We start from the raw sequence: 11658 nt of genomic DNA, 5'->3' as shown, positions 1-11658 counted from the left end.
CACAGTAGGAAAATGGTGCCTTCAATTTAGTCCACAGGCAACCCAAGCTCTCTCTGCGAGGGGTTTTTTTCATTTTTATTTTTTTTTTACTTTTAAAGCGATTTCGGCGAGTTATCGTTCTGTGGGTTGAAAGACGTTCTTTTAGTAGTGGAAACCCACAGAACGATAACTCGCCGAAAGCGCGTTAGATCGGCCTGAGCAGCTGGCAAACAACAAAGAATACAACACAGCAACAGGGTAAGTAGATTTTATTCACAAAATATAAGAATAATTGACTTTTCAAGCAAAACCGTTGCATTCCCATACAAACCTTTATAAATTCAAACCGTTGTAACACAACATCTCCATATGCTTTAAGGCTAGATTCAAGTTTCGCGTGGTCAAATTCGGTCGTCATGTAATAGTATACGACATATGTCACGTTACGCTGAACGCTCGCTTTAAAAGTGAAAAAAAAAAAACCTCGCAGAGAGAGCTCGGGTCGCTTGTGTTTAGCCGTGCACTTTGTTGCATTGTCGATTTCATCTGTTCCAACCCTTTCTAGCTCTTGACACGTAATCTATGACTTGCGTGATGCACGGAACGTATACGTACAAACCAAAGTAGCAAGGCCCATTTCGGCGATGTCACGCAATATTTCACAATTATTCGTGTTTTCCATTTGACAAAAACCACCTCCAAAGGTTACTTTATCATTCCGAACTCAAAAGATACGCGATACTTCATACGAATTGGTTGCAAATTCAATGCAGGCCAGATGATATTGGGAATATTTGGGATCCCATATTTAAATGATTCGCATGTTTAATTAATTTGGCATGAAAATCGAGCAGTATGGCTAATTTTTTGTTTGAATAAGGAAAAAAATGGAAAAGCTCAGGTTGACATCGTCGAAGCTTTCTCATGCCCGGCGCTACTCATTTGAAATGCACGTGACGAAAGGAAACGGAGGCTCTGGGGACGAGATAGAAAAGTCCATTTCAGCGGCTCGATATTTCTGCGCACGCGTTTTGTATGGCGGTAACATCCCGGTAACATAGCAACGTAGCAGTGAAAACAGCTTTCCAAGAGCACATCGACAAGAACGTGAAACAGATTGCTGTTTATGGTAGCAGCTTGCGTTAAATAGTTGAAAATGAGTTCAAGACAGGTTCAGCAAGGTGTGTTTCAAGTATGTGTAGAACTTGGCGAGTTTTAATGCTAAAACAACTCGTAAAATGTCATTTTTGTTCCTTGCAGTCTTTGAAAGGTATCAAAAAGAGAGGACAGCTTTCGTCCAGAAAGTCGCGGATCTCGCAAATCATTCGGAGAACATCGAAACGCTACAGAATGGAGGTAAAAGCTATTTACGTGAACAAGCATTTCACGCAATTTAGGCATCTAAAGAAACATTTTCTGTCAGTAAATGCTATCTGATTATGTTGATTAAGTTTACGATAGTTCAAAACTAATAATCGATCAGTTGTTCCAATAGATGAAGCTTACCTTTCCATACAGAAATCACAGTTTAAAGTTCAAACTGTGTGGAAGGATCGCAATATAATCTGGGAAAATAATTCTTAATACGTTCAATCTAATTGACAGAATTTAATTATTATATTCGCTGTTATATTTAGGCGATCATCATCTTGGTTAAAGCGATTGTTTTTTCCTTTAATGTAATGTGATCAATTATACATGTTAATGTTTGATTTCAAGGTGCAATGGCTCTTTTAAGACCTCTTCTACTTGATGTTGTACCCAGTATTCAACAAACAGCCGCCTTGGCTCTTGGCAGACTGGCTAATTACAATGAAGACCTTGCAGAGGCTGTTGTGAAAGGAGACATTCTACCACAGCTTGTGTACTCTCTGGCAGAGCAAAATGTAATGTTCTCATAAGCTTACAGCTTTTAGTAGGAAATCGTGTGATAACTGTTTTACATAACAGTTAGAGGGGCTTCTATTTGACTGGCAACTATGTAGCCATCCTCAGAAAGGTTCCATTGTTGTCAACTATATTTCCAGATATTCAAGGTTGCATGTATCTCTCCATGTAAGGCTAGAAATGTAAAGCTAGATGTAAAGAGATGGCTGGAAATATTTTAAAGTGCCTGCACAAACAGAAAACATGACTGCAAACTTCAAAGTTGGACTCAAATTTACCTTAACTTGTTCCGATAGAAAACGAAGAATCCAAACTGAAGAATAAGTTGCAATCGTATAGCAGTAGATTTTATTTGATCTGAAATCAAAATTGTACAGACATAGTCTATTTTCTAAATGTAATCAAGTAATTAATAAGTGAAAAAGGAAAAAAGTGGAAAATATGCCTGCGACAACCAAACATTGATAAAAGCAAAACTATGCGGTTCGTAATACAAACTTAAGCACGGATCACTGATGCTTTATAGGTAACAAAACTCAAAGACTAAATGAACAATTCAAGGGTAATTTTCCATTCACTTACTTCTATGGCGAGTTTTCTTAAATGTCCTTGAATGTGTTAAGCATAACTCTGGGCAGCAGCTAAAACGGTAAACACTCCTTTCAGTATGGCTGTCGGTAAAAATCTGAATGAAACCAAACTACTCAATCAAATTTGAACAAAATGTGCACTCTTGCAGTTCCTTTCAGGCGTGTGCGGTTTTCGATTTTGCTGTTTTTGTTAGCTAAACTAAATTCTTCACATAGTACATTGACTATCTTAACATAACTAAATTTATTAGTGATTTTATTGGGAGTGTCCCTGATTAGTCGGCCTCCGGGCTGACTAGAAGTTTTAGAAACTTAAATAAAGTTTGTTGATTGATTGATTGATTGATTTGTTTGATTTGAGAGTATTCAATAACTTGACAAATTCTGTTGATGAGTACAATTGTACAACCCATTCAACAAAATCTCAAATTCGGATAACTTTTTATGCTGGCAAACCCCTTGTTTGCTTGTCTTTAAAGCAATTTCATTCTTTATACTAATATTTTCTATTACTATTACTAATTTGTTTAAGCTTGTAAGAAACTATGAACCAATAACAATCTTTTCTCGTCCACAGCGGTTTTACAAGAAGGCTGCTGCATTTGTTCTTCGAGCTGTAGCAAAACACTCTCCCCAGCTGGCACAGGTATCATAAGTCAATGGCTGTTCTGTTTACATGTGTGTAACCCTATGTTAATTTATTGATCCATAAAAATTATGGTGCAGTTATATTGCACTTTCAATTAGGGGACGCAAATTTTTGTAACACTCCCACTGAGGGTCTGGCTGGATATTTGTTAGTGTCCTTACTTTTGTGTGATTGATTATACAAAGGGAAAACCCACGACAATGAAAAATGTGTCTATTGATACTATCTTAACACCATTTTTGGCAATAAAATATGCATGTCTTAATACATATTTGTGTACAGTAGTTCGAGAAAATATCCATACAGGCCTCCCCCATGGAAAGGTTTTTTTTAAGAACCCCCCACACCTCTTTACAATTAAGCTTCATACATTCCTTTAAAACTTTTTAACAAAAGGATTACAGAACCCCCTCCCACCCCACCCCCAGGAAGTTGCAATTGTTCGGACTCCAAACTTGAGTTCCACAGAAAAGAACACAACGATGTCCAATGGACCCTCTATTACTCGCACTCAGAACAGTTTATTAAGCAGGTACTCATTGCTCTTTTCTAGGCTGTAGTGGACTGTGGTGCTTTGGATGCTCTTGTTATCTGTTTAGAAGAGTTTGACCCTGGAGTCAAAGAAGCTGCAGCCTGGGCTCTTGGCTATATTGCTAGACACAATGCTGGTTAGTACATGAAGGCAGTGCTGAATGATGCCATAATTTGCAAAGCTACATGTTAGCAGTGTAAAATGGTTTACTGTCAAAAATGACACAATTTTAAAGTCCCAAAATCTTGGCTCTTTAATTGGGAATCTCAAAATAATTTGAGCTTGAAATTTTAGGGTTTTTTTTACATTGGAATCTCAAAGTCTAGTAATTTTTGGATGAGTTACATTTTTATCCTGATATTATTTTCCTCGCTAAATCCAGGAAATAATTAATAATATGACTGTCACTCAGAACAGTCTTTAAGCTATCCTTCCATGTACATGTAAATGTTCTGTATATCCACACCTCCCATTGTTTCAATTAAACTGCATTAAACTTATCTAAATTTGTTAAAACATTTTCTACATGTACATTCTTGTTTCAGAGCTCTCTCAGGCTGTAGTTGATGCAGGAGCTGTTCCTTTGTTGGTCCTTTGTATTCAAGAACCTGAAATGCCTCTTAAGAGAATAGCTGCATCAGCATTAAGTGACATTTGTAAACATTCTCCAGAGGTAAGCTATACCGAGCCAATGATATCCAATGTGACTGACAAACCACATGACTATTTGTTGACTTTGTTTCCTATACAATGTCATAATGTTTTCCACTTACTTTGGCCAATCACAATGTCAGAAATGTAAAAATGGATGTGGCATGACAAGATTTTGCATAGACTTCCTACCAAATGTAATTTTTATTTTAAAATTTGTGTCTTTGTTTTTGTTGGTGATTTATTCACAATATGAAACATGTATAATACATGTACAGCTCACTGAAATCTATAAATATTGTGTTTCATTTTATGAATGCATTTATAACAAGTTAGAAAATTAGTTAAAAAAATACAAACTAATTCAACTTTAAATTAATAGGCATTAGATCAGCAAAACACAGACTGAAACAACAGCTACATATTTTCTAGTCAGTTTTATCTAAATCTATAGAGCAGGCTATTCCATATTACTTAAGGTCAATGGATGCTTGACAATTTTCACTTTCATTTAGCTGGCACAAACAGTAGTGGATGCAGGAGCAATTGCTCATCTTGCTCAGATGATTCTTAATCCAGATTCAAAATTAAAGGTAAGTGTTATGAATATTATTGCAAGTTTTTAAAAATAAATTAAGGAGTTCATCAGTCAGGGGCTTTATTAAGGACTGGACACCAGGCAAATTGACCAGCTGTGAGGAAAATTATACCCACCTGGTTTGACCATCTAGAGGAAAGTTTTTCTAACAATTAAAAGAAGTCCAGGTCCAAACGTTTTGCCCGCCTGTAAAAACCAGTTGCCCTCCTGCTCAAAATGTTAGTGAAATCCCTGTTATCAGTGCAAGTGCAGTTCAATTTGTGCATTTTTGTGTGTCTGTCAATAATTCAATCCTTTTATTCATTTATTTATTTATTTATTTATTATTATTAGACATGTTATTATAATTATTAATTTTTTTGGCAGCGACACATATTTTCTGCATTGAGCCAGATTGCAAAGCATTCTGTAGACTTGGCTGAAATGGTTGTTGAGGCTGAAATATTTCCAGCTGTTCTGGCCTGTCTGAAAGGTAAAAAGTCATGCACAATCTTGACCAATCACTCTCCAAGGTGTTTGGCAGTGAATTAAGTTGACATGGTAAAACACATAACTTAATCATATCGTGGAGACTGGCACAATGACATAATGGTGGGTGTGTCATACTCTGGATTGAGCGGTCTGGATTCAAGCACTGGCTGAGGTCATTGTATTGTGTTCTTGGGCAAGACACTTTACTCTAACAGTGCCTCTCTCCACCCAGGTGTATAAATTGGGTTCTTGGTAAATTGTTGAGGTAACTTAGTTGACAGAGTGCTGTGGGTAACCCAGTGATGAACTAGCATCCCATCCAGGGGAAGGAGCAATAATACACCTAGCTACTTCATGCTACAGAAACTGCAGTTAAGCTCCAAGAGCTAGAAGCCAGTTAGGCTTACACTGTAAGAGGAATTACAACTTTAATTATTGACTCCACCTCTGCATCTCCAATAGATTTTTACCAGTCATCAGGTCAAAAAATTTCAACCTGTACACAACTATGATTGTCTTATAATGTGTAAGGTCCATAAAATATCCGTACCTCCCTCGTGGAATGGATTTTTTTCTAAGACCCCCCACCCCCTTGGAGATTCCAATGATCTTGGAGAGCCCCCTGCCCACAGGGAATTTCAGTCCCTTCTTTGGGGGGAGTATGGACCTTTGCTAGAAATGCACAATAAATCATAATTGGAGGATTTCATGCAAGAAGGGTGTATATATATCACTTTTGGGGTGATATATGCCCTTTTTGCATGAAATCCTTCAATTATTGAAACCATGTTGGTTTCAAATTCAAATAAAGAAGTTTGTTGTCATTTTCATCATAGATGAAGATGAATATGTCAAGAAGAATGTGGCAACTCTCATTAGAGAAATAGCAAAGCACACACCAGAGGTATGTTACTACTAAAAAGATCTACAATGACGTTAAAAGATCACTTAAAACTTGAAATATATATCTTCTGGTCTACAAAAAATTCCTGAGGGGCTAACCTTGAGAAAAGATTCAGTTGCAGGGACTTTTGGTAATACTTGGTAGTATGCCCAGGAGGGGGGACTCCTACATGAAAAGGTCAGGGATGCTCATCAGAAAATTTTAATTGAAACCTGAAAGGAGACTACTGTAATCTGGTGTAATCTACTTTGACAGCTAAAAATAGTGGGGATTTGTCATCAACACCCTGTGTGAGACCAGAATCCTTGATTTATACCCCTAGTTAGGCAAGATGACAAGCATCCTCTACCTTTTCATATGAGAGTCCACCCCACCCCCCCCCCCCCCGATAGTATGTTCAACTTGAAAAACTTTTAATCCTTTTGATGCACATGTAGACTTCTTATCTGGTTCAACTTTGTATTATGTTTGTAAATTTTGAGAGTGTGTGACTGTGTGTCCTACAGATTACATCCTATTTTAGAGGATCATTTTATTTGCTTTGTTTAATTTTTGTGCGCCTGAACATCTGATGTTACATGACTTTTGTAGAATAATTCTCAGCCCTTTAAACCTTGCACAACACTTAATTGTTAACAACCTTGTACCTGTGAGTTATGTACAGTTATTTATGAAACTTTGTTCACCTTATCCAATCAGCTTGCGCAGTTGATTACAAATGCTGGAGGGGTTGGAGCAGTGGTAGACTATATCAAGGAATCCAAAGGAAATGTACGTCTGCCTGGAATCATGATGCTTGGTTATGTCGCAGCCCACTCAGAAACACTTGCCATGTCTGTTATTGTTTCTAAGGTATGAAGGACAGTGCATTTGTACAGAGGTTTTTATAGCAGGAAAAGTTTCTGGTTGCACTTCTATTTTGTGGGTGAAGATTTTCTCTGGAAAATTGTACCATTTTTTCCAAGCTACATGTATGAACTAATGAAACTGTAAGTCATGAATTGAACATCTGATTGCAAACAACCAACTTTTATAGTGCTCGTGTTTTATTGATATTCCGGAAATAAATTGGTTTAAAATGTGATAATTATACACTGGGATAAATTATTATGTAAGCTTGTATTTTTATTCTCTGGTAGTGTATGTCAGGATTTATTATATAGACACGAGTGTTTTACTGGAAAATACACCACTCGTAAAATTCATACAAAACCACAACTGGAACTAGAGTGGCGTATTTTCCATATCCTCACTAAGGAAAATATTGATGATTTTACTGATATCAAGTTTTTCTTTTAAATTGTACTTAAATTCGTTGGTGTATCATCGAAACATCTTCAGGTCTTCCTTGAAAGTCTTCAGTAATCTTCGGAAATCTTAGGAAATTTTCAGAAAATGTTTAGCAATCGTGTTTGTGTGACCTTCAGACAAGTTTTGGAGAATCTTCGAAAATCTTCAGAAAATTGTCAAAAACGCTGTCATCAGCATGTCTATATATAATAGTAAGAACATTACATGTTACCTCGAAGATATGAATTTGATGTTCTTGTGGCAAGAACAATATCTCACTCATTCACAGCACTCACAAGTGATTGTTCTTGCCACTCGAACATAAAATTTATATCTTCTCGCCACCGTGTAATGTCCTCTATATATTGAGTGAGACCAACTTGAAGCACCCAGCCTTTTAGACTATATCAAGAGGACAAGTTAACAAAGAGTAGTGGTTTTTTAAGTGTGCATTCATTATTAGAGGCTGCAAATTTTAGTTTAGTTGTATGGTCCTGGGAACTAAGTAATTATTATCATTCAATGCATTTTTTCCTTCCTTTTTATTGGCTGAGAGCCCTTCACGTGACCTGCAAATAACTGGAAACCTACAAATAATGGTCTGGTCATGTGTAATACCATCCAAATGTCTTTTGCTGCAGATAAAACTCTGCTCATGCGTAACTGTAACCACACTTCAGTGTGAAAAATGGTAGATAATTGCTTCCCTGAACTGTCAGAGAGTACGTGTCTGTAAATGCTGAAACAAACTTGGTGATCAAATGATGAATCAATTATAATTTTGAACTCGTAAAAATATCGTGATTTGTCAGTGTCTCACAGAACAATACCTATTATTTGCCTCAGCCTTGGACTTCAGACGAATAGTTTATCCACTTGCCACTGACAAATCAAGATATTTTGCTCAACCTCGTCCACATTGACCAGACCATTATTTGTAGGCTTGCAGTTATTTGCAGGTCATGTGAAGGGCTCTCAGCCAATAAAAAGGAAGGAAAAAAATTCATTGAATGATAATAATTATTGATCAAGAAGATATAAGGACGTGGCGGACAATTTGCCCAAAGTGCAGTACCGCTAAGACCTTAACGCGCCCACTGCATTGCTGCTTTTAAGCTCCCTATACTAGATTTAGATTGATATATATTTTATAATTTTGTCTCTTAATTATATCTAAGGGGGCTGCTGTAATTGGCTAAGCTGTAGCGGCTCCCCTGGCCATTTTGTTTTGTTTTGCTGTCTCTCTTTTTTTTGTTTTTTGTTTTGCTTCCTCTTCTTTTTCTTTTTCTTTATATGTAATAGAAGGCCGAAGCTTAATAAAAAAAAAATTAAATTAAAATTAAATTAATAATAATTGTTTATCCCGTGTAGGGAGTGACAGTGTTAGCAGCAATTCTGTCAGGGCATGAAAATCAAGATGGTGGCCTGCAGCAGGTACTGTATGTGGTATTTTTTTTTAATGTTGGTAATAATGAATCAATAGATACATGTAAATAAATAAATTAAAATTTTTAGCAGGAAAGCCACATCTGCCTTAGCTGGGTCTCATGCAGGTCCTCCATCCTGGTCGAAGTGAAATTTGGAGATGTTGGTTTTTGTGGAGGGAGGAAAACCTGAGAACCAGGAGAAAAACCCTTGCAGCAAGGCAAGAACCAACAACAAACTCAACCCATGCATAGTACCAGCTGGCTGGAATCGAACCTGGGCCACATTGATCATGAGAGGCGAGCACTCTCACTGTTTCGCCTTCCCTGCAGTATTCTGAGCACATGAATCTTCTTGATCACTCCTAATTTTTTATCTTCCAATGTGTCATTTATTTTTTTTTTTTTGGTTACCAGTAATGAAAGTTTTTTTTTCCTACCTTGAAATGCAGCGAATCACGTCAGTGAGAGAGTTATCAGGGAATGAGGAGGATCACATACAGGTAATTTAGAACTGTAAAATAGCAATCAGGCCTGAAAGAAGACTGTTTTCACCAGACGTTTGAAACCAGTTAACGTAGGCTTCGCTCTAATGTTTTAACGTAGAGAGTTCCAAGCAAGTGAAGACCATAAGGAGTGGAGCAGGTTTACACAATGAAAATATATCAGTTCCACTAAGAGAGAAGACCATAGAACACAAAGTTAATAAATCCTTAAGATACTAAGGGTAGAAATTATAATGTAAACATTTATAAATAGTAATTCGTAATGATTGTGTTAATGTCACTGTATCAATAGGCTGCTATTGCGTGGGCCCTGGGTCAAATTGGAAGACACACGCCTGAGCATGCTAAGGCAGTGGCAGTCACTAATGTGTTGCAGTCACTGCTCTTCTGTTTTCTCAGCTCTGCTAGTTCTGAAGACCTGCAAGCTAAGGTAACCATATGACTACAGCTAATACATGTTTGAAACTTTTTCCTTTGCAACGTTAATCAGAAGCGTCGTGCAAAGTTTTACGTGAAAATCCTAAAAGCGACAAAGAGACTGTAAATTCTGCAATAAGTGGTTTGGAAACATTGCTTGATCTTGTGAACGAGAATTTAGCTCTGTTTGCTCCTACTTATAGTCGAGGCTTGAAGAAAGCAGTGAGGGAAACCGAACAAAACGTCGCCAAAAAGATTTACACGAAGTAACATTTGAGAAAATTCGTGTTAAAGTTTCAGGAAACGAGAAAAACCAGCTGTTTTCTTTGTTTGTTTGTTTGTTTTCGTTAGCAAACTAACATTTTGAGTTTTGCTGTAGTTATTTCCCTCGTGTGAGCAATATCTGGGTCATATCTACTCGTAAAACCCACACGGATATCTACAAACGTTATTCAGGCCTCAATCTCTCCCTCTCTTTCAAGGGGGAGGGGGTGTGGAGACTCCCATAGAAAGACGTTTCTTATACCTCGCGACTCAAATACGGAGAACGTGTCACGTGTCATGGGTCAGAACTCACTAACTCCCTATGGAAACAACAATTTGAACTTTTGACTCGCACGTGATCAAGTCTTGCATCTTGAAACGCGCAACACCAGATATTTATCTCTTTCTTGCCTTGATTGATTTTTTAGTCCAAGAAAGCTCTGAAGAACATTCTTCAAAAGTGTGTCCACCTTCCAGCCCTAGAGCCCTTGTTGAACGACGCACCGCCACACATCTTGAAGCATGTGGTCAGTCAGTTTGCCAAGGTACTCCCGCACGACGCAAAAGCACGCCGGCTGTTTGTGACAAGTGGAGGACTGAGAAAGGTGCAGGAGATCAAAGCAGAGAGGAATTCAGAGCTCAGTGAGCACATCAACACCATTAACAACTGTTATCCTGAAGAAATTGTCAGGTGAATAAACGCTGTGTGTGCAATTTGCGTGTTCAGTTCTAATTGGCTCATTAGAGCGGTTTGCAATTGGGTAATCATTCTAGCCAATCACAAAAGATGCAGGCAATTCAATGAACCAATCAAAACTCGAAGTCATTACATGCACTTGTTCCAAAGCGCGGGAAAACGTGTGGGAACGAGTTATGATTGGATTTAAAGGGTTGGCGCTGTTTTTTAAGTCAATCTTGTGTCGTAGTGATGCAACACCGTTAACCTGTCGACATTCAAATGAAAGCCGCGCTATGTTACTCGCATTTGACGATTGACAAGATGAGATTACACTTACTGGTTTTACCAGTTGTCAGCAAATCGCTCTAAATGACATTTCTACAAAGGAATCTGCTCTTCTGTGGGAATCACATCGTACCATGAATTTTCCAAAGCTTTCTTAGGCCAGTTGTAATATTGATTTTATTATCCTTTCAGATACTATTCTCCTGGATACGCTGAAAAATTGCTGCAAAGAGTTGACCAGTACCAGCCCAGTTAATACTTATTTTGTAGACAACTTAATTAAACATGGAACCAAGAGTACAAGAAAAATTTCTTTTTGACATTTTTTACGTACGATGCTGGATAATTTACAATGCTATTAGTTTTCCTAGTGATAGACGAGCTGCGGATTTGATTTCAAAGATTTACTATTTTTGCAGTGGAACTCTGCCCTCAAATTGAACCCAAATACCCTGGGATTGACTGAAGCCAGTTTTTATCGTGAACGATAATAAAATGAACTCTGTCGCTGCCCGATCGCATTCTTGTGTAA

At 37.6% G+C, this 11658-nt stretch overlaps 1 protein-coding gene across 1 annotated transcript in view; it reads left to right on the top strand.

Moving 5' to 3' along the window:
* The first annotated feature begins 848 nt into the window (after positions 1-848).
* Positions 849-11658, top strand: part of LOC145486868 (sperm-associated antigen 6-like) — a 10891-nt gene continuing 81 nt past the window's right edge. Inside the window, exons 1-15 of the mRNA XM_081465582.1 lie at positions 849-1160; positions 1240-1335; positions 1699-1865; positions 3034-3102; positions 3659-3773; positions 4183-4310; positions 4804-4881; positions 5253-5358; positions 6194-6261; positions 6961-7113; positions 8923-8985; positions 9428-9478; positions 9774-9911; positions 10591-10853; positions 11319-11658. The exon at positions 11319-11658 is cut by the window's right edge and continues 81 nt beyond it. Of these exons, the coding sequence (XP_081321708.1) occupies positions 1136-1160; positions 1240-1335; positions 1699-1865; positions 3034-3102; positions 3659-3773; positions 4183-4310; positions 4804-4881; positions 5253-5358; positions 6194-6261; positions 6961-7113; positions 8923-8985; positions 9428-9478; positions 9774-9911; positions 10591-10853; positions 11319-11382 (1584 nt within the window). The 5' untranslated portion in view covers positions 849-1135 and the 3' untranslated portion in view covers positions 11383-11658. The remainder of the gene's footprint in view (positions 1161-1239; positions 1336-1698; positions 1866-3033; positions 3103-3658; positions 3774-4182; positions 4311-4803; positions 4882-5252; positions 5359-6193; positions 6262-6960; positions 7114-8922; positions 8986-9427; positions 9479-9773; positions 9912-10590; positions 10854-11318) is intronic.

Source organism: Orbicella franksi, chromosome 5, assembly GCF_964199315.1.
Source record: "Orbicella franksi chromosome 5, jaOrbFran1.1, whole genome shotgun sequence".
Lineage (NCBI taxonomy): Eukaryota > Metazoa > Cnidaria > Anthozoa > Scleractinia > Merulinidae > Orbicella > Orbicella franksi.
Note: the sequence above shows the minus strand (reverse complement) of the source record. Positions and strands in the feature narration are given on the sequence as shown.